The sequence below is a fragment of the Lygodium microphyllum genome, chromosome 21, assembly GCF_053477565.2.
Source record: "Lygodium microphyllum isolate KBCC chromosome 21, Lygodium_microphyllum_v1.1.10, whole genome shotgun sequence".
Taxonomy (NCBI): Eukaryota; Viridiplantae; Streptophyta; class Polypodiopsida; order Schizaeales; family Lygodiaceae; genus Lygodium; species Lygodium microphyllum.
This window is the reverse complement of record NC_141155.1, coordinates 111,462,803-111,482,334: the sequence shown is the minus strand read 5'-3', so window position 1 is coordinate 111,482,334 and position 19,532 is coordinate 111,462,803. Positions and strand designations below refer to the sequence as shown.

The 19,532-nt window shown below is 39.7% G+C and overlaps 1 protein-coding gene across 1 annotated transcript in view; it reads left to right on the top strand.

Moving 5' to 3' along the window:
• The first annotated feature begins 5,936 nt into the window (after window positions 1–5,936).
• The window catches only part of LOC148018430 (glucose-inhibited division family A protein), a 172,313-nt gene continuing 158,717 nt past the window's right edge, over window positions 5,937–19,532 (top strand). Inside the window, exon 1 of the mRNA XM_087661793.1 lies at window positions 5,937–6,531. Coding sequence (XP_087517919.1) covers window positions 6,264–6,531 — 268 coding nt within the window. The 5' untranslated portion in view covers window positions 5,937–6,263. The remainder of the gene's footprint in view (window positions 6,532–19,532) is intronic.

The window sequence follows — 19,532 nt, the reverse complement described above, 5'->3', positions numbered from 1 at the left end:
ATGGACCTACCCCATGAGTCCTCACTATGCATGCCATGTGTGAGAAGAGTTAGAACAAGAGAAACTATAGAAATCATGATTCATTTATGAGATCGAGCATACAAATTGGGTATCAATCATCATAATGGTACTAAAAAAGAACAATAAAAATTGAGTGTGCATTAACTACAAAAAACTAAACACTTCAACAAAAGAAACCATTATCCACTTTCATATATGGACCGCATGATTAAACATGTGGCAAAAAAGGAAGCTTACAACTTCTTAAATGGATTTTCAATCTATAATCAAAGTAAATACACCTAGATGATCAACCCAAGACCACCTTTGCCACCAAATGGGGGGTGTTTACCTACATTGTCATGCCTTTTGGTTTGACAAATGCATCGACCACAATTCAAAGACTTATATATGCTTTTTTAAAGGATATCTTGACACATTGGCTCAAAGCCTTTATGGATGATCTCTATGTTCATTCCAACTAGAAGGAACACATAAAAAAGCTTTGACTAGTCTTTGAGCAATGTTAGTAGTATCGCCTATATTTGAATCCATTGAAGTGTTAATGATGTATACAACACAACATTAATTTTGGCCATGTGGTATCTCATAATGGCATTGCAATAAATATGAATCTCCTACCATCCACTAGCCACCACAAACGTATTTGATATTTCCTCAAACATATTTTCTGTTATCACTACTTTGTGCTAAACTAAGTTTCCACAGCATGGCCTCGTTACACACTTCTAATTGTCTAGGAATGGACAGAAGAATACCAAGCTTCATACAAAGCTTTGGAAAAGGATACCATGAATGCATCGATTTTATGAGCCTCAGATTGGACAACCATTTTTTATGAATATTGAACCTCTGTTGTGTTAACTTAGTGAGCACATTATGGATTTCCCCATGAGATTTGCCAGCAAAAAGTTCATAGAAGCCAAAAGAATCAATTGTCTCTATCATAAATAACTCTAAATATCCTTGGCATTTTTCGTTAGCTTGTTCCTCCACTATAGCATATAGGGGATGTATCAACCTAAGAAAAAGGAGCAAGGATTTGAGAAAACAAGCAACAAGTAAGAATCTCTCCTATTCTCTCACACTTTCCCTTGGATAGTGCTTATGGAGGAACTAAAAGCAAGATAGACCAAAAGTCTCAAATTGTTGTCAAATAACTAAAGGCATGGAAAGAATGAAATGCCAAGAATAAAAGTAATACAATGGTTTTCTAATGTTATTGATAATAGCATGCTAGGTAATATTAGAAATGTAGAGAAATCTCATATAGCCTGGGCTATTTCGAGAATATGTTTTTTGTAAGCACAAAGGCAAGAAAGATTTAGCTCAAACAAGAGTTGAGAACACATTGAAGAAAGAAAAGATGTTTGTAAAAGAATATGTTTTGAAAGTGAGGAGCATTGTAGCTAATTTTGTATTTATTGATGTGATACTAGATGATGCTGATTTGGTTTTGTCTACTCTAGACATCCTTAATAATGAAAATTCCTAGAAACCTTTGGTTACTCCTGCATACGTATGAAAGCTATTTCTAGATTTTGATGAGTTGATCTCTCTCGTGATTATAAAGGGATTAACATGCAAGGTGAATGATAAAAAAGTAGTGCTAAATAGTTCTAAGCATTCTAATTAGGTTCAAGAAGGGGATGTGGTAGGTGCTCTTCAAGAGGTTGAGGTATAGGATATGCTGGTAGTAATTATCAATGAAGGTTAAGTCAACAATTTGGTCTAGAAACCACATAGGTTCACTGGGGTGGAGCACAATCTTCCAAAATCGGAACAGAGTAGATGCTATTGATGAAACGTGACAAGCCTATATCCATATAGATGTTCTATATATAAGGTCGAGATATGGGTAGAGGAAGGCTCAAAGACTAAAGGCTGGGCCCCATTGCGTGATTTTCTTTTTCGGCATTAAATTAGATAGGAAGATAGTCTATATAAAATCCCCATAAAAATACAAATGGACTAAACATCAAAGGAAGTGATTTTATATCCAATAAATAATTTCAATAGCTCATGATAATTTTAGAGACAACGGGAGATTTAGAGGAATAGATAGATGGTAGAATAGCAGTTTTAATAATTCTATCATCGTTTGTTAGTATTGTGGAAGAATAGGTCATATTGCAACCCATTATTATGACAAGAAGAATGACATTCACTATGATAAAATATAGCAATGAAATTATACATCATATCGACAAAACAAATGATGGTAAGAATGAGTCTCTATTTGTTATATAGCATATGCTAAACATCGTTGCAAGAAAGGGCACAAAAAATTATATTTGCTATGTAAATCCTAGAACATTAGATCATAGAACTAGCCATATTGAACAGTTTGGAGGAACGCAAGATTTAGAGAGCCGAGGTTATGAAGAGATTGGTGATGATTCATGCCACCATCTCACATCTTAAGAAAGTTTATTTATATTTGCATGATGATAGTTAAAGAAAGTGTTTGTCTAGTGTATTACATGTACCTTTCACTACAAAGAATTTAGTATGTGTTGGTTAGGTGAAGTAAGGATTACATGTTAGATTTTATGGGAAGGGTTATTTTGTGGAAGACTTTAATAATAAGTGTAGAATGATTGAAAAATGAAGCAAAATTTATTGAATGTTCACATTGGATGTTGGAATCCATGTTATAAATGCTCCTACAAATACTAAAGGCAAAGGTTTGGTTGCACACATTGAAGTATAGCACAAATGTATTGGACATGCAAAGATATAAAGGGTGAAATAAATACATTCCAAATGGTTGATTACAAGTTTGCCCACATTCAAAGTTTTAGGATTACATAAGGTATATGAAGCATATAATTTTGGGAAGCAATACAATTTTCCAAGGCTACTATTGAAATAGAAGCAAGCTTGAAAGTTAAGTACTTGAGGTCAAGTAGAGGGGGGAGAATTGCTCTATAATGAGTTTAGTGAGTTTTTGAGGAGTCATGTTATAAAGCAACAATTTATACGGTATATCTCACAACAAAATAGGATTGGAGAAAAGAAAAATAGGCATATTGCAAAATTTACATGAACATTGATGAGCTGAAAAGAATATGCCAATGTATTTTTTGGTCCAAGGCTATTCATACTACTATGTATATTATGACCAAAACTCCTACATCTTGAATTCATGGTATGATCCCTAAAGGTATTTTTGGTCCAAGGGTATTCATACTACTATACATATTATGATCAAAACTCCCACATCTCGAATTCATGGCATGACCCCTAAAGAATGTTTTACAAGAAGAAGGCCAAATGTATCTCACACTTAAAAAGTGTTTGATGCATTGTGTATCTTCCTGTGCATAATGAGTTTACACTAGCATTAGCATTAGTTGTTACATTTTTGTCTTCTTCCTTGTACTTGTAGTAGCCATGAAATCCATGGTGCTTAGATTAATGGAAGTTTATCATTTTCCTATTATATGATTGATTATTATATATAGTATAGCCAATCTATACAACAATCATTGAATGACAATAAAAATAGTCAATTATGATGATGATAGTTATTAATTCGATTATATAGTTATACTATAGTTAATTTGATTGTTAGTCATATTATTCTTCATAGTTAATTTGATTATAAGTCATACTATTCTACTATAGTTGATTGCATAACTAAACTATAGTTAATTCGGGTATTATCAATTAAATTCAATTATAATATAGTTAATTTGATTATATAGTTACATTATAGTTACTTCAATTGGTGTGCTGTATTATGAGTATTATTTAGTTGCTACATTACTAAGTGTATTGACTTAGTAGATTAACTTAATTAGCATTACCAATACTTAAAGTTAATGTATTAACATAGTTTATTACTTATCATATTAACTTAACTTGCATTATTAAGTACTATCACTTGGTGTATCGTATTACTAGTATTATAATGAGTATTAACTTTACTAGCATTACTAGTACTTTGAATTAACTTTGAAAATATTTGTATGTTAACTCGACTACTATTACTTAGTACTTAGTATATTAACTTTAAAATTAAAATTCTAAAAACATTCTCTTAAAAATATGTATATATTTATTTAACTACTATTTCTTAGAAATTAGTGTATTAACTCGATTATTAAATTGATTAAATCAATCATACATAGTACTTAATTAATTCAACTACTATTAATTGGATTATTTAGTATATTAGTAGTTAGTTAATTTGATTAGTAGTCAATCAGTTAGTTAGTGGTAATTTGATTATTTGATCAATTTTAATTGAATTAATTTAATCATTTAGCGATTTAGTAATTAATTAAATTTAGTAGTTCTTAGTTAAATTCATTTTAGTAGTCAATTAGTTACTTAATAGGAATTTGATTATTCAATTACTTAGTTAGTAGTTGCTAATTTGAGTAGTTAATACTAATTCGATTAGCTAATTGTTAATTGATTAGATTAATATTAATTCATTATTAAGGATTATTTTTAAATAAGTAGCTAGTAGCTAGATATAATTAAATAATGCACGATTGGTGGTTGTTATTTTCTAGTGTAAAACTAATAATTATTTTACTTAGGATTAATGTAGTTTATTCATTTGCTTCCGTTTGATCATTGTAGACTTTAGTTTAGCAATGATAACTATAATGTCCATGCATACAATCTTTCACAAGGTTAGAATCTACATTTTCTCCTTTTTGTTGCCATCAATAGCGATAAAAGAAAGTAAAGAAAAGCAAAGAAAAGAACAAGTCTGCTTGAAAGACAAGAGAATGACACTTTTCCTTATAATTATAAGACAAAGAAGAGACTTGTGCTAACGCTTCGACATGCTACTTGTATAAATTATTTATGTATTCTTTTTTGTTATTACTATGCTTTTACAAAGTTATAAGTTATGACTTAAATAAACACATTTTAAAAAAAAGCAATGGTAAAACCACTAGATCTCAGACTTTGATTATGCATATTTTAGTTTTCCATTTTATGTGTTGCAAGGTGCTCTTCGTTAATGCAATGTCTCGAGCTATTCGACAAGTTTTAAACCAAATCTTATTAGCTCCAAAAACTCATAAGTATTGTTCATGTAATGCATAGTTTAAAAGAGAAGATATTTCATTTTTTAAAGATATGGTTATTGACATTTTGTGGTTTTCCCAATCATAAAAATTGAGATGTAGAACTATATTCAATCATAGAATGGTACTTTTGTGATGAATAGACATACATTCTTATGCTAATAGGACACACAATAGTAAATTATTCCATGTAGATGTTAGAGCATAGGACCTCATTAAGATCTTCTACCTATATGAAAACAATGGCTTTCAAAAAAATATCACTAAAACTATATGCCATAAGTTGGTATGATATACACAATTTTGAATTGTCTCAAGCAACAGTATGTGCAAAGCATTATTGGTACATTAACAAAATGTGCAACTTGCAAAGTAGCCATAATGTAACATTAGACCATTGCCTTACAAATAAGTAATAGATGTGTGGAGCAAATGTAAGTTTCAATGGCTTTGATCAAGCACTAACCTCATTCTTATATGCCAATGACATAACGTCGGTACCATAATAATAAAATGCGGACCATGTCATGCAAACAAAGACTAGAACAAGCACATAGTAGCCCTATTGCTGGATTATGCAAAAGGATTCTTCACGCTGAATTGTTACAACTATAGCTTTTGAACATCATTAATGTGCCAATCTAGATCTCTAAAACAACACCAACAATCACACATGGAACATTGGATCGAAGATCAATTCTCAATAATCCTCTGGTATCTTAGAATGATCCAATGCTTGCTTAGCCATCCACCAGATTTGACTTGACAACATCTACCATGGCTGATGTGTCCCCATTTAATATGATGCATAATCCAATGATCCAAAAATACATCATAATAGCAAAACATCCATATCCAAAGGCAGGCCTGTGTGGCTTTCGCAAGCAATCGACTGAAAGAAATCTTCTAGAAGTCCATCACAAACGGTTCAGGTTTGAGCTTGTGTTAGAAATAGAAAATGTAGGTTATATTTCTCGACAACAGAGTTGGGCCTAGCCAATGATATCCTTTGAAACGGCCGATCAACATGCGTTTGCATCCATCATCTTGCGGGACAACAAACTGCTTCTACAAATCTGCTACAAATCACAAGCATCTATTGGTTTGTAAAGTTACTTAGCTGATTCCGAGGCGGAGGATTTCCACCTGAGAAGGGGGACGAAGAGGGGGGAGAGGAGAGAGCAAAATATGTTGGTGGGAGGCGCATCTGTGGCTCCTATGCCGTTCCTCTCGTCCTCTTCCGGCTTGCTCTTCAAGGCAGGACTGGCTCGCCGTATCTACCTTCTCAACGCCACCACCAACAACAAGGCGTTCTCTCTCCACCACGGACTTATAATCAGAAGAAGAAACTGGACCACAATTGCACGTCCATGTCTCCCTTGTTTGTCCCCTCGTAAATCAGTCGTCGCAAGAGCTTGCGCATCCAACGGTGCAAGCAGCGAGCCCGTACTTGCTGGCGAGTCTCTCTCTCTCTCTCTCTCTTTCTCTCTCTCTCACGGGCATTGTATAATATTGATGATATCTGTCTTGCATTGCTAAGTTTAGTTCATTTTGTGATGTCCACAATAGAGTGCTGCCAGCAATCGAGTAATCAACTTAGTTATGAGATAACGTGACGGTGCTGCGATTTCTTTCCTTTTATTTGTTTTGAAAAGGGAGAGGGTGGGGAGGACGGTAACGCAAGCTAGAGATTGAGAGACAATTTGAGGGAAGGAGATGCTTTTGACCACCCTCGCACGTCTTTTTCTAAGATAGTTCGTGTAACCATACTACCAATCTTCCAGCTCTACAAGGTGCATATTGGCTACATCATTGATCAAATAAGTATGGGATTGCGTGTCATTGCCAATATTCAATAGACTTATGAATACCATATCCACATACAACAATGGTGGGCAATATATCCTGAATGTCGATACTAGGGAAACTTGAGCCACTTGTAAACTTAAGCACATTAGAACATCAAACAAGGGAACTCTCATGTGAGGATATCCTTGCTTCTCTTTGTGCATCCATGTTTAGGAGGGCTCTAACAGTTGCAAACAATTAGTATTTGACATGCTACACCTTGGGAAAACTCTAGGACTCTGTTGATTTCAAACCAAACAAGCTAGTAGTAAGAAGAGATCAATGTGTTTACTTAAGTGTACGGTTCCACATTGGACCATGATTTCATTGGATTATTCAAAAGGTCAAGACTTGACTTGGTGAAGACTATGCTGCTTTTAGAGAGATTGGTATAATGCCTCACATCAATGCTTTTAATGCTGCTGAGGCTTGAGCACTATCTACATGATTTAGAATCATTGCTTTGTATGAATTAGCTATAGGCCATGTGCCCATTGGTTCATGAAAAGTAAAACACCAAAGAAGCCAACATTCTTCAAGATAGAATCACAACCATTCTTGAGTGAACAAGAGTTCCAAGTACAACAATACCAAATGTAAATCCACGAAAAGTTAATGTAATTTCAGCTGAATTGGGGTTGACTTTGCATAAGATATAAGAGAGTGTTGTTAAGAAATGCTAAATTAGACCAACTTTATTGCTAGTTAAAAGCAAGATCACGAGCCAAACTCTAGAAAAGCTCCAAAAGGAAAACAAAAGAAGTATTCTTTTAAAGTCCAACAAAACTCTATGAAAGGGGCCAAGGGGGACAACCATTGTCCATCCTAGATTGTCCAAGCATTCATCTTGTCAGATCCTCTTCACCTTTTGCAACGATTAGCCTTTATTGCTAGCTCCGTTTGCCTTCACGATTGCTTGGTGTGGCAACCATGCTTGCTGCCATAATCAAATGCATCTGTCATATCATTTTCTAGATGGCATGTAGCCTTCTTGTTGCTGCAATGCGAAATGTAGAGCACTGTGTCAGTGAGTGTTGCTGCCATACTAGTCTCTCCTGCTGCCATGCTGTTGTTCTGCCTCAAAATGTGGCCATCAGCTGCTTGAAATGCCATCTCTAGGCCACAAATTGTAGCTTGCACTGCTCAGATTGCTGTTTGGATGGTATGCTCTAATACCATGTCGAGAAATGGTACAGTTTGTGGGGAGAAACACAAAGTGTATGGCAAACACTAAGACAAGGAAACTCATAAATATTGAAGAAGAAGATGAATGAAGAATGATGAACATTGAATCATGCTGAATCATGTTGATACAATGGAGTTGGCCTCAAAGATGACTGCATTATCTTGGTTGATTAGGCGGTAGCACTTGGAAGGAATGTGCACTGTGAAGGGAGTGAAACGCAGTCCCTTGGGGAAAGGTATTGATCACAAGGAAAAGGGCTGCTCTATGGAGGGAGTGAAATGCAATTCTTCGGGCAGTGGAATGCAATTCTTTGGGCTGCTCTATGGAGGGGGTGAAATGCAATTCTTCGGGCAGTGGAATGTCAGGGTAGACACTGGAAGATGAACAGCAACAGAGGGAGTTAAACATAATCCTTAGGAGTTGTTGGAGATGTTGAAATCTCTCCAAGATGAGGGCTGCTGTCAAGACAATTGCTGGGCAGCCAACTGGAGAAGAAAACCCAAGAATGTTGGTAAAGATCTCCTTTTATAAGTGGTTCCTAACAAGTGACTGTTGGGCAGCCCTTTAGAAGTGAAGAAAGCACAAAAACGTAGGTATCTAATGTAATGTTGATAAAGACGGTGCGGCTTGCTATAAACAGCTTGAAACCATTGCAAACACAGTCTTCATAAAGCGGTTGATGATTGGGAATTGTTGCTTGGGTGCTAGGGTGGGAGGAGTAGCTAGAAACACAATAATGATTAAGATGATTTGCTGTACCAATTGAGGGAGGAGTGAAACCAGCAAATGCAACTATCGAAATGATGAAGAATAGGCTGCTAATGTATGTAGACTCAAAATGCAGCAATCTAGAGTGATTGGAGTTGATGGTGATGTGAAGAAGACCTCCAAAATGAAATTGCGAAATTGATAAGGCATTACGATCAGTTGGACAGCACCATGAAATAAGATATCTGCTAGGGTAGGGGTGTGGACAGCAATGGGAGAGGATTGAGGCTAAAGGTTTGATTGGGGAATGATGAAGAATGAAAAGTGTACAGTGTGGATGGATGAATGCCCATGACCTATTTATAGGTACGAGTCACTGAAGTCTCTAGGGTGGCACCCAAACTACTTTTGCAAATCAACTGGAATCGAAGAGGACCTATTTTGCACTTGGTTCAAAGAGGGTGAGAAATGAGGGGGAGTTAATATGTTGACCCCTTTGCCCATGAGGCAAAGTCTCACCTCGGCCCCCTAAAACAACATAAAGTTGGGCTCTATAATATTTCCTAGGAGAGTCATCATCCAACTCTTTCCTAAAGTCTCTCAAGTCCAATGCTTTTAAAGAAAAGCTTTTGGTTCACCAAGACCACTCAACCATAGGATGCATTTTCAGTGGTGGATCTTAATTAATTCAAAGCACCACATTATAAGTTAAGAAATGACTCAAAGTGTTGGTTCCTTCCACTCGCAACTACAGATTAATAGGCAAAACCATAGGTGTAGAAATGACACTAAAACCCACAAACCAAGGGATCATTTGGGTTTGGCATAAAGGCAATTGTGTGGGTGACATAAAAGTGAAAATAGGGTATCAAAATACAAGCAAAAATGGCTTTAGACTCTCTTGGGTGGTGCCTGAACTCTAATAAATGATACAAATAAAGCATTTTTGAGACCATAAATCAAAACCAAAATAGGAATTAATGGAGTATAATATACTTAAATGAATTTGGTATCTCAACACCCCCTCTTAGGCCAGAAAAAGTGTCCTAGGAGGAGTGAAAGAGACACTCTCCATCGTGTAATCCAACTATTCCACTCCAAAGAAAACTTGTAAGGAAGAAAAGTAGACAGTGTGTTGATAGTGTGCGAAACTCGACCTGGGGAGAGAAGCCACTAGCTTTGTGTCTCCATGCTAGTAAGAATCCAAAGATATAGCTACCAAGTCATGGTGAAACATCCAGGGCTCCAACCTAGGTAGAATGTGTAGATCTTGGGTATCAATAGGTGAGATGGCAGGTGGATGTCAACTATCCCATCCAAGAGAAGATGAAGAATGCAAAGGCTTTTGCCAAGGTGTGTGAAGGACCGGACAATGAGTAGTGATCCCCTTTGAAACATGAGAAATAGGATTCCCCTTTGAAGCCCCCGCTGAATCTAAAAACTCATGGACCACAGCCTTCAGAGTGTGTAATGACAAAGAAAGGATTGGTGGTGGTGGTGAGAAAGGTATTCGAGGTGGCAAAGGAATAGAGGCCAAACAACTCTAAGAGGTGGCCTCTTGAAGTTGAGCAGAAGAGGGATAAGAGGTAAGGGGTATCACATATAATCTCCTTAATGCCCTCATTGGAGTTGGTGTTTGTGGAGCCAAACAAGGGAGGATGGGAAATGGATAGCGCGTGTGGAGCCGTGGGTGGGAAATAGCCTTTGCCTCTTGGTGGAGCAAATTGCAAAGCCAAAAGGAGTCAAACATCCTTTGTCTCTCGGTAGAGCAAATTGTCTAAAAGACAGAAACCATTAGCCGATGTCTCGTGGTGGAGCAAATTGTAGAGCTGCAAACCGTGGAAGCCACTAGACTTGAAAGTAGGTGGGGAAAACCTCCATAGTGCATTGCGGTCTCTAAGAGGGCTGATTGTCTCGTGAGGTCTTAGAGACACCTTTTGCTCACAAGGCTTTAGTCCACATCATGTCCATCTTATTGCCTTGAACATAAAACTTAGATAGCTGGTGCAAAATGATCTTTGTTGCTCATAACGGTGAGATGCATATACTCTAGTGGGATAGGGAGCAAAGTTCTATGATGACAATCTACAATTGAGTGACCATTCTTGTCGCAGTAGGAGCACCCAATGGTCTGCCCTTCTATCTTTGGTAAAGCCATAGCATTGGTCTGTCAAACATGTAAAGGGAGGGTGTGAGGAAGAAGAAGATAACGGTATCTCCCAAACATGTTGAGGATATAATCTAGCTTTGGAAGTGTTGTCGATATTGCAACCTTTCTTTGCCTCCTTTGACGAAGAGGAACTTCAACTCCTTGGGCATCTTTGCTTTGATACGATGTCGAAAGACAGAACTGTATGCTTTGATATCATGTTGCAAAATGGTAGGGTTTGTGGGGAGAAACATAGAGTGTACAATATACACTACCACAAACACTGAGAAAGAAACTTAGAAACATTGAAGAAGAAGGTGAATGAAGAATGATGAACATTGAATCATGCTTAATGAATCACGTTGATACAATGGGGTGATCAAAGATGACTGCATTGTCCCAGTTGATTAGGTAGTAGCACTTGGAAGGAATTTGCACTGTGAAGGGAGTGAAAGGCAATCCTTTGGGTAGAGGTGTTGATGACAAGGAAGAGGGCTACTCTATGGAGGGAGTGAAATGCGATTCTCTGGGCAGTGGAATGTTGAAGTAGACACTAAAAGGTAAAGGTCAGCAGTAGAGGGAGCGAAACACAGTTCTCAGGAGCTGTTGGGGATGCTGAAATCTCTCGAAGATGATGGTTGTTGTCAAGATGACTATCGGGCAACTAACTGGAGAAGAAAACTCAAGAACATCGGCGAAGATCTCTTTGTGTAGGTGGCTGCAAATAGGTAACTACTAGGCAGCCCTCTAGAAGTGAAGAAATCACAAAAATGTAGATATTTGATGTAGGACTGATAAAAAGGGTGCCACGTGTGAAGAAACTGCTAGGGTTTGCATTGAGGAAACATGAAGTGTACTAGCATGACAGAAACACAAAGACACAGACAGTGACGTGCAAAACTCAAAACTCAAAACTCAAAATTCAGAAACACAAACACAAACAGATAGAGAAGGAGAACTCTGAAGTGAATTAATTAATGCAGTAAATGAATGTAAGAGTGTACAGAATACTTAAGGGTAGAGTGTCGGAGTATGACGTCCATTGGAGACGGATCCTAAGGGCTGTAACCACTAGAGAAGGTTGAATACCGATCATCTGAGGCAAATAGTTGCTAGGCAACAACAGAGAATCACCTCTGCGCATGGTCTCCTCATAGATAAGTGGCTCAACAAAGTTGATCACCATGACATAGTCCATAGAGAACTCATAATGATTAGGAGAATGTGAAGCTCTAGTGGAGTATCTCAAAACTAGCTATGGGGCCTATATAGTGTTTCCTCTTTGTCCAACATCATGATCCTACACAATATGTAGATCTTGGGGCACTACATCATCTGTCGTCTGGCACTAGATGTTGAAAATGCAGGCTGATTAGGTTCTATGACGACGTAGTAGATGGAGACCTCCAAGAAACAGGGCAATGGCTGGAAGCAGGCTGCTAGATGGTGATAGGTTGCAGTTGGTAATGGCTAGATAATAGATGGTAGGTGGTTGGCTGAAATCTACATGGTAGAGTGAAAAACCTGCACTAATGGATGGGGTGAATGGTGGGCAACCTGTCCATTTATGGATGTGGATGAACCCTTCCAAATTAGGGTTTGCATAGAAACTCTCTCGATCTTCTTGTTTTAGGGTTTTTCATCAATTAAGCATGTTTTGGGGCTGTTTAAGAGGCTAATTAGCATGTAATGTATTTTTTAGCTCAACATCCCCTCTCAAGCACAAAATAGGGCTAGAAAGGAAGGCCAACCCAGTTTTTATTCCAAGGTGTCCCACCCCAAAGTAGCTAGGGTATCAAACAAAGGGTGCATGGTGGCTGTTTAGTGGCCTATAAAGACTACAGAGACGATGGTTATCTTCCAAGGGAGTCAAAGTAGTCATTCTGGAGAGGCTAGGGTATCGGACAAAGGATGCATATCATTGCCCAATGGCCTACCAAGTCCTACAAAGGCGGATGGAACCACAATGAAGCTTTTTTTTTGGGATGAAAGATGTGATTAGATATGGTTCGTGGTTGATTAACTGTGCTCATAGGGGAGAATGAAAAGGGATGGTCAAATCCAACACACCACAAAACACACAAGCATACCCAACTAAACTACCCATGGGTGTCGATGATGAGGGAAAGGGTGATGGAGTGGTGGTGTGGTGTAAGAACCGTTGGTGGAGAGAGCTAAGGATCCGCTCAAGGGTGCTTTGCACAATGAGATGCATAGTATGCTACATGTTGAGAATGCTCATGCAACAAGTGCCACTTGGATAGTGTCCCTCGTGTGGGAAAGTCGTTCACTTGCCCAAGCGCCCTTTACAAAGATGATGAAATCATGCAATGCGAAGGAGAAGGTACAACATGGAAGGGGGGTCGATGTTGAAGACAAGTGCCGAATCCTATAGAATACCATGAAAGAGTAGGAGCCCCCTTAAACTTGGATGTTGGTGCTAAAGGAGGAAGAGAAGCCTGATGTCCGTCTTTGTGTGGTGCCAAGGACCATGATGATGGAGATGAAGATAAGGACGGATATGAAGCACCTTGACTGGAAGAGCAAGGTAGAAGTCACTGCCATGATAGCATCAAGAGAGACATGGCACAATCCGCCACGGGAGGGGAAGCCTCTATGCTGGTAGAAAAGCAAATCTCCTAGGAAGATCAAACCATGAAAGAAATGGTGCGTATCACATATCTCTAGCCTAGGAAGGATTGGTGCAAACCTGCATATTAGCCCTACAGTGAAATACAAAACCGTGCAAAAGAGATCAAAATTTATAAAATAGAGGTTAGTAGTGAGATGCTCCAAAGCAAAACAAAATAGAAAATGAGAGATGATTAAAAGACAATGAATGATTGTGTATGAATGAGTAAATGCGGCGGAAGACTAAGAAGTAAAAAACTAAAGATGGGGCCACCATCATGTATGTTCATCAGTAGGTCTTTGCCAATGAAATGCATGATGAGGTGGTGAAGTGGTCCTAGATGAAGGTGCATAGGATGACCTAGGAATGGATGCAAAGAATGTGATGCGACCAATCAGGTAATTCTTCTAGAGTACTAAAAGATATAGATTGTTGAAGCCGTTCGCATGCCGCACGTCTAGTGGCCCCTAAGGATAGAAGCAGATGGGGCAAGTGTGAGAGTGCGCAACCGAAGAGAAACACGAACATAGAGAGAAGCAGAGAGAGAGAAAGTGGAAGTAGAAGATAAAGGAAGAATACTGCAATGATTGAAGAAGAATGCTAATATAATGATGATGGACTGATCAGTCCTTGTTGCAGGCAGCCCAAAGTGTGAGTGAGGGCACAAAATCAAGCTGATGACAATGGCAACACCAAGCACGAAGAGTGGAGTGTCAGAGTGTGCACCTGCAAAAGGAAGACTGAAGACTAAAGAGTATGTGTGTTTGCCAAGTGGGGGGACTGGCTGTAAATAGCCATAAATACTTAAATCTGGCCGACCTGATCCAGAAGAGGCCATAAATGCTGGCCGACCAACATTTAATGTTGGTCACTAGAGAAAAATGCCAAAAAAAATAGGGGAGACATTGGAAAATCCCAGATAACAATGACAATGTTTGGCAGGTGTAGACAGATTGTGGAAAGTGGAAACTGGCCGAGGAATGCACACAAGAAGCCAATAAATAAAGAAAATGCACCTAAACTACTAGAGCTCCTATCTCTCCAACAGACTCTGATAGGAGTGTCGGAAGACTCAACAATCTCATATGATGAAACATAGAAGCTTGGGGCAAAGGCTTCATGAAGAGATCAGTTGAGTTGTCCTCCGTGGGATAGTAGGCCACTGCTAACTCCGAATCTAGGATCCGCTCTTGAACATAGTGATACTGAACCTCGATGTGCTTTGTGCGAGCATGAAACATAGGGTCTTGCTAGATCTAGAGCATTCTAGTTATCCACATGCAGCTTTGTAAGTCTAGGTTGAGGAAAGCCAATCTCTGCCAACATGCAATGAAGCCAAATCGCCTCCATAGCTATAGAACATAAGGCATGATACTTTGGCTTTGTAGAAGAAAGGGCCACAGTAGGCTTCTTCTTGCTACTCTATGAGATAACTCCTGATCCAAGGGAGAAGGCATAACGTGTAGTGAACCGGTGCGAATCCACATCACCTGCCTAGTCAGAATCACTCTAACGAAAGAGAGTAACCCCCTCTCCATACACGATTCCGTAGGATCGAGCCCCTTGTAAATAGCGAAGAACGTGCAAGGCCGCTCTCCAATGCTCGAGTAGGAGTCTTCATGAAAGAAGACAACAATGTCACAACAAAAGAAACATCTCTTTGAGTGCGAACAAGCCAAAGGAGGGAGACAACAAGATGTTGGGAATAAAGGGCCATCGTGCCTTTTATATGTGCACGGGTGTGAACACACCCTTAGCACATTTGTACTTTCATATATATCTATCTAAAACCTAAAGAGGTACACTAGTCTTTTGTACCCAAGAACATCGTGTCATGCTCACTCTCCTTACTACTGCCCTCTACTCGCTATGTGTGTTATCCATCGCGTTCACTCTCAGGTCTATCAGGCTCTGTCAAACTAGTATCAGAACTGATGGTCCACGCAGGTAGCCGCAACATTGATAGTCATATGTAGTAGCCGTTAGCTGCAGTCGACAGTCACAGTCGGTGTACAAATACTAGTTATGGGCAGCAATAGTAGTCAGGCCCAGGTGGCTTACATGGTAGCGAAGGTAGGCGTCAGATGGTGGTCAGCTGGACGAGATCTGCACGCAGCGCGACAGTCGACGGAATTGACGAAGGCTAGGTGCCGGGCGACAAGATACGGAGGCCGCGCGACTGACGACCCGGGTCGCACGATTGGCACGTGGGGTTGGACGGATTGATGAAGGCCAAGTCGACGGGGGTCAGGGCTGACGGGAGCCATATGGGCATGTCAATGACCCTCTTTAATAAATTTGAAAATTTCAGTTTTTATTCCTTCTCTTCCGGGTGTTCACATGCATGAGCACAAATCATAAATCTCTGCAAATTTGCCCGTGAATTTTGGGGTGTCAGACACAGCTGGACGAGACTTGCATGTAGTGCGACAGTCGATAGGATTGATGAAGGCTAGGTGGCGGGCGATAGGATACGGAGGCCACACGACTGACGGGTCGCATGATTGGCACGCAGGGCTGGACTGATTGACGAAGGCCAAGTCGACGGGGGTCAAAGCTGACGGGAGCCAGATGGGCAGGTCAATGGCCCTCTTTAATAAATTTGAAAATTTCAATTTTTATTCCTTCTCTTTTGGGTGTTCACATGCATAAGCACAGATCATAAATCTTTGCAAATTTGCCCATGAATTTTGGGGCTTTTCACATTTTAGTGAAATTTTTTCAATTTCACTGAAATTTGTGCACACCGGACCGGAGAAATTTGGGGATTTGTCTAGATTTGATGCGAGCAAGATAGAATAGTGATATTTGTCTGAGAAATTGTAGGAATTTGTGACATTTTACCTCCTACATTTGGGGCTTTTCATGCACATGCAAGAATTGCGCTGAAATTTACCCAATTTCTCGACATTGATGCACATTGAACCCCATGCAATCTGGGGCTTTTGCCGTTTGGGCGAAATTTGTGCGCCGTTTGGTCATTTTATGTACATGTGGGTTTAATTCCATGCAATTTGGACACCTAGCATTTGGAAAAATGTGGGGGTTGTGCTGAAATTGCTCTATTCTGGCAAAATTGGCCTATGCATGTCAGAGACAGTGCAGATGTACGGTTGATGCTTTGAGCACAAAAATTTTGGGGCTTTTGACTGTGCGTGTCAAATTTTGTTCCCATGGCTACATGTACAACAGAAATTGTAGCTAAAATTTGGGACTTCTCATGTAATGTGATGTATTTGTCCTTGGAACAACTTTAATCAGTTGTGGAGTGCTGTAGCACAAGGTTTAGTGCTTCTGAAAATTTATTTGCAGATCTGAAATTTCTGCTTTTACGTGGTCATTTATTGCTGGTTGGTACTTGTTTGTACCTTGGTCACTTGTGTGACAGTTTGGGCTTGCATTTACTGAATTTGTTGGTCACATTTGGGCTGAAAATCATGGTTGGCAGTAGTGACAGCAGTCATCTCATGCACATTAAGAAGCTTGAAGGAGCACATAACTTTGCAATCTCGCAAAAACAGTGTTATAATATCATGTTGTAGAAGAAGCAGGCTAGGCCGATTAAAACCAAAGGGGCAAAGCCCGTAGATATGGAACAGGAAGACTGGGATGAGTTAAATGAGTTTGCACGCTCAACCATCGAGCTATCGATTTCTGATGCCTTACTGTTTAACATTGAAGGTTTGGTTTATGCCTATGCTATTTGGACTCGATTGGAAGAAGTGTACGGCCAAAAAAGTGCCGCAAGCAAAGTTTATTGGCTGAAAAAGCTTATGGATTTGCGTATGAAAGAAGGTACAGCAATGCCTACTAACTTGAGTGAGTTTGACTCCATTTTCAGCCAGCTAGTTGCCTTGAAGTTCATGATTGATGAATAATTTAAGGCTACGTTCTTGCTTTGCACTCTGCTAGAGAGTTGGGATACATTCAGGACTGCTATGAGCAATTCTAATGCGATCCTTTTGTATGCTAATGTAGAGAGTGCTCTACTCATGGAAGAAATGAATTGGCAGAACAATGCATCCAGTAAGTCTCTCAGTGCTTTGCATACTAGGGGCAGATCACAACAGAAATGCAAATCTTATAGCAAGGGACGCAATAAATCACGTGGTAAGGATGTTGAATGCCATCATTGTGGCAAGAAGGCTTACTTTAAATGTGATTGCTACAAATGGAAGAAAGAGAAAGGAAAGGGCAAGAAGACAGATGATAGGAAGGAAGAGAAGAAAGAGAGTCAGCCTAAGAAGAGTAGTGTCAAAATTGAAGAGGTGAATGTAGTCGCTCATAACAGTGACAGTGGGAATGCCGTACTTTGTCTCTTTACACTTTAGTACACATGCTTTACTTGCAAATATAGATGATGACATGCACACTTGGATTCTAGATTCAGGTGCTTCCTTTCATGTCACCCCTCATCGTGAGTGATTTTCTGACTAGATAGGGGATCGACATGGTGTTGTCCATCTTGGGGACAACTATGTATGTGACATTGCAGATATTGGCAGTGTGCAGTTGCAGTTTCAACATGGTTCTGTCTTCACACTTTAGCATGTACGTCATGTACCTCAGCTTAAGAAGAGCTTGATTAGCATAGGGCAACTAGATGACGATGGATTTCATACCACCTTTGGTGATGGGAAATGGAAGATCTGTAAGGGATCTAGAGTGATTGCCACAGGTTGTAAAAGTGATACCTTGTATCCTCTCCATGTATCTAGTGTGTGTGACCATGTTGTTGGCGTGACCGAGCAGTCAAGTGTTTCTTTGTGGCATGGCCGGTTAGGACACACGAGTCAAACTGGAATGAAAGTGCTTTCTCGTTTGGGTTACTTGCCTTGTCTTCGTTATGCTGATTTTGAGCATTGTGATCATTGTGTTTATGGTAAACATACACAGATGTCTCATAAAAAGTCTATTTTGTTGAAATCTTCTCCTCTAGAGTTAGTACATTCCGATGTATATCAGATGCCAGGGTTATCTTTAGGGGGAAAGAAATACTTTGTCAACTTTGTCAATGATGCTACATGGAAGGTATGGGTTTACCCTATTCGTAGCAAGGACGAAGTGCTTGACAAGTTTCAAAAATTCTTGGCATTGGTTGAGAATTAGATTGATAAGACACTTAAGTGTCTTCGCTCTGACAATGGTGGGGAATATGTGTCCAAGGCCTTTCAGGCATTTTGTGACAGCAAAGGGATAAAGAGGGAGCTCACTGGCCCTCATAATCCACCCCAAAATAGAGTTGCAGAGCTTATGAATCAGACCATACAGGATAAGGTCCGTACAATGCTATCACATGCTGCTTTACCTCATGGTTTTTGGGCAGAGGTTGTTATGACAGCCGTACACTTGATTATGTTAGAGATCAGATCAGATCAGGGCAGCAGGCCAGGTCTGATGCAGTCGGACTGCCACGTGGCAGTCTGACCTGCAACAGGCAGTCGGCTGCATTTAATGCAGCCGCCTGGCCATTTCTGGTGCCCTCTTTCCCCCGGTTTTTCAGCTATTTATACCTGGCACTTTCAGCAGTCTGGTACACTTCTCTGCTCGCAGATTACAGACCGGTGACACGCGCAGATTCCGTCTCTGTTCGCAGATTTCAGACAGCAGACAGTGCAGACTGCAGCGGACTTAGAGGTGAACAGCAGGTTGCATCGTCGAGGTGGAGACACGCAGTCCAGCGCACTGCGCCCGTGTATATATTTGCATATCTTTGTATTCAGCATTCTTTATACAGCAGATCTTCATCATCCACTGTCTCTTTCTCTCTCTTCTCTCTCTGCGTTCTCTCTCTCTCAGCCCTACGCTTCCGCACCGCGGCACTCTGACATGGTATCAGAGCAGTGTTTGAGGGCTGACTGAGTGCAGAATCAACCTGAAGAGGAGTTTTCATCGCGACACAAATTTGCGTTTTTTGCGTTTAAGGGCAGACAG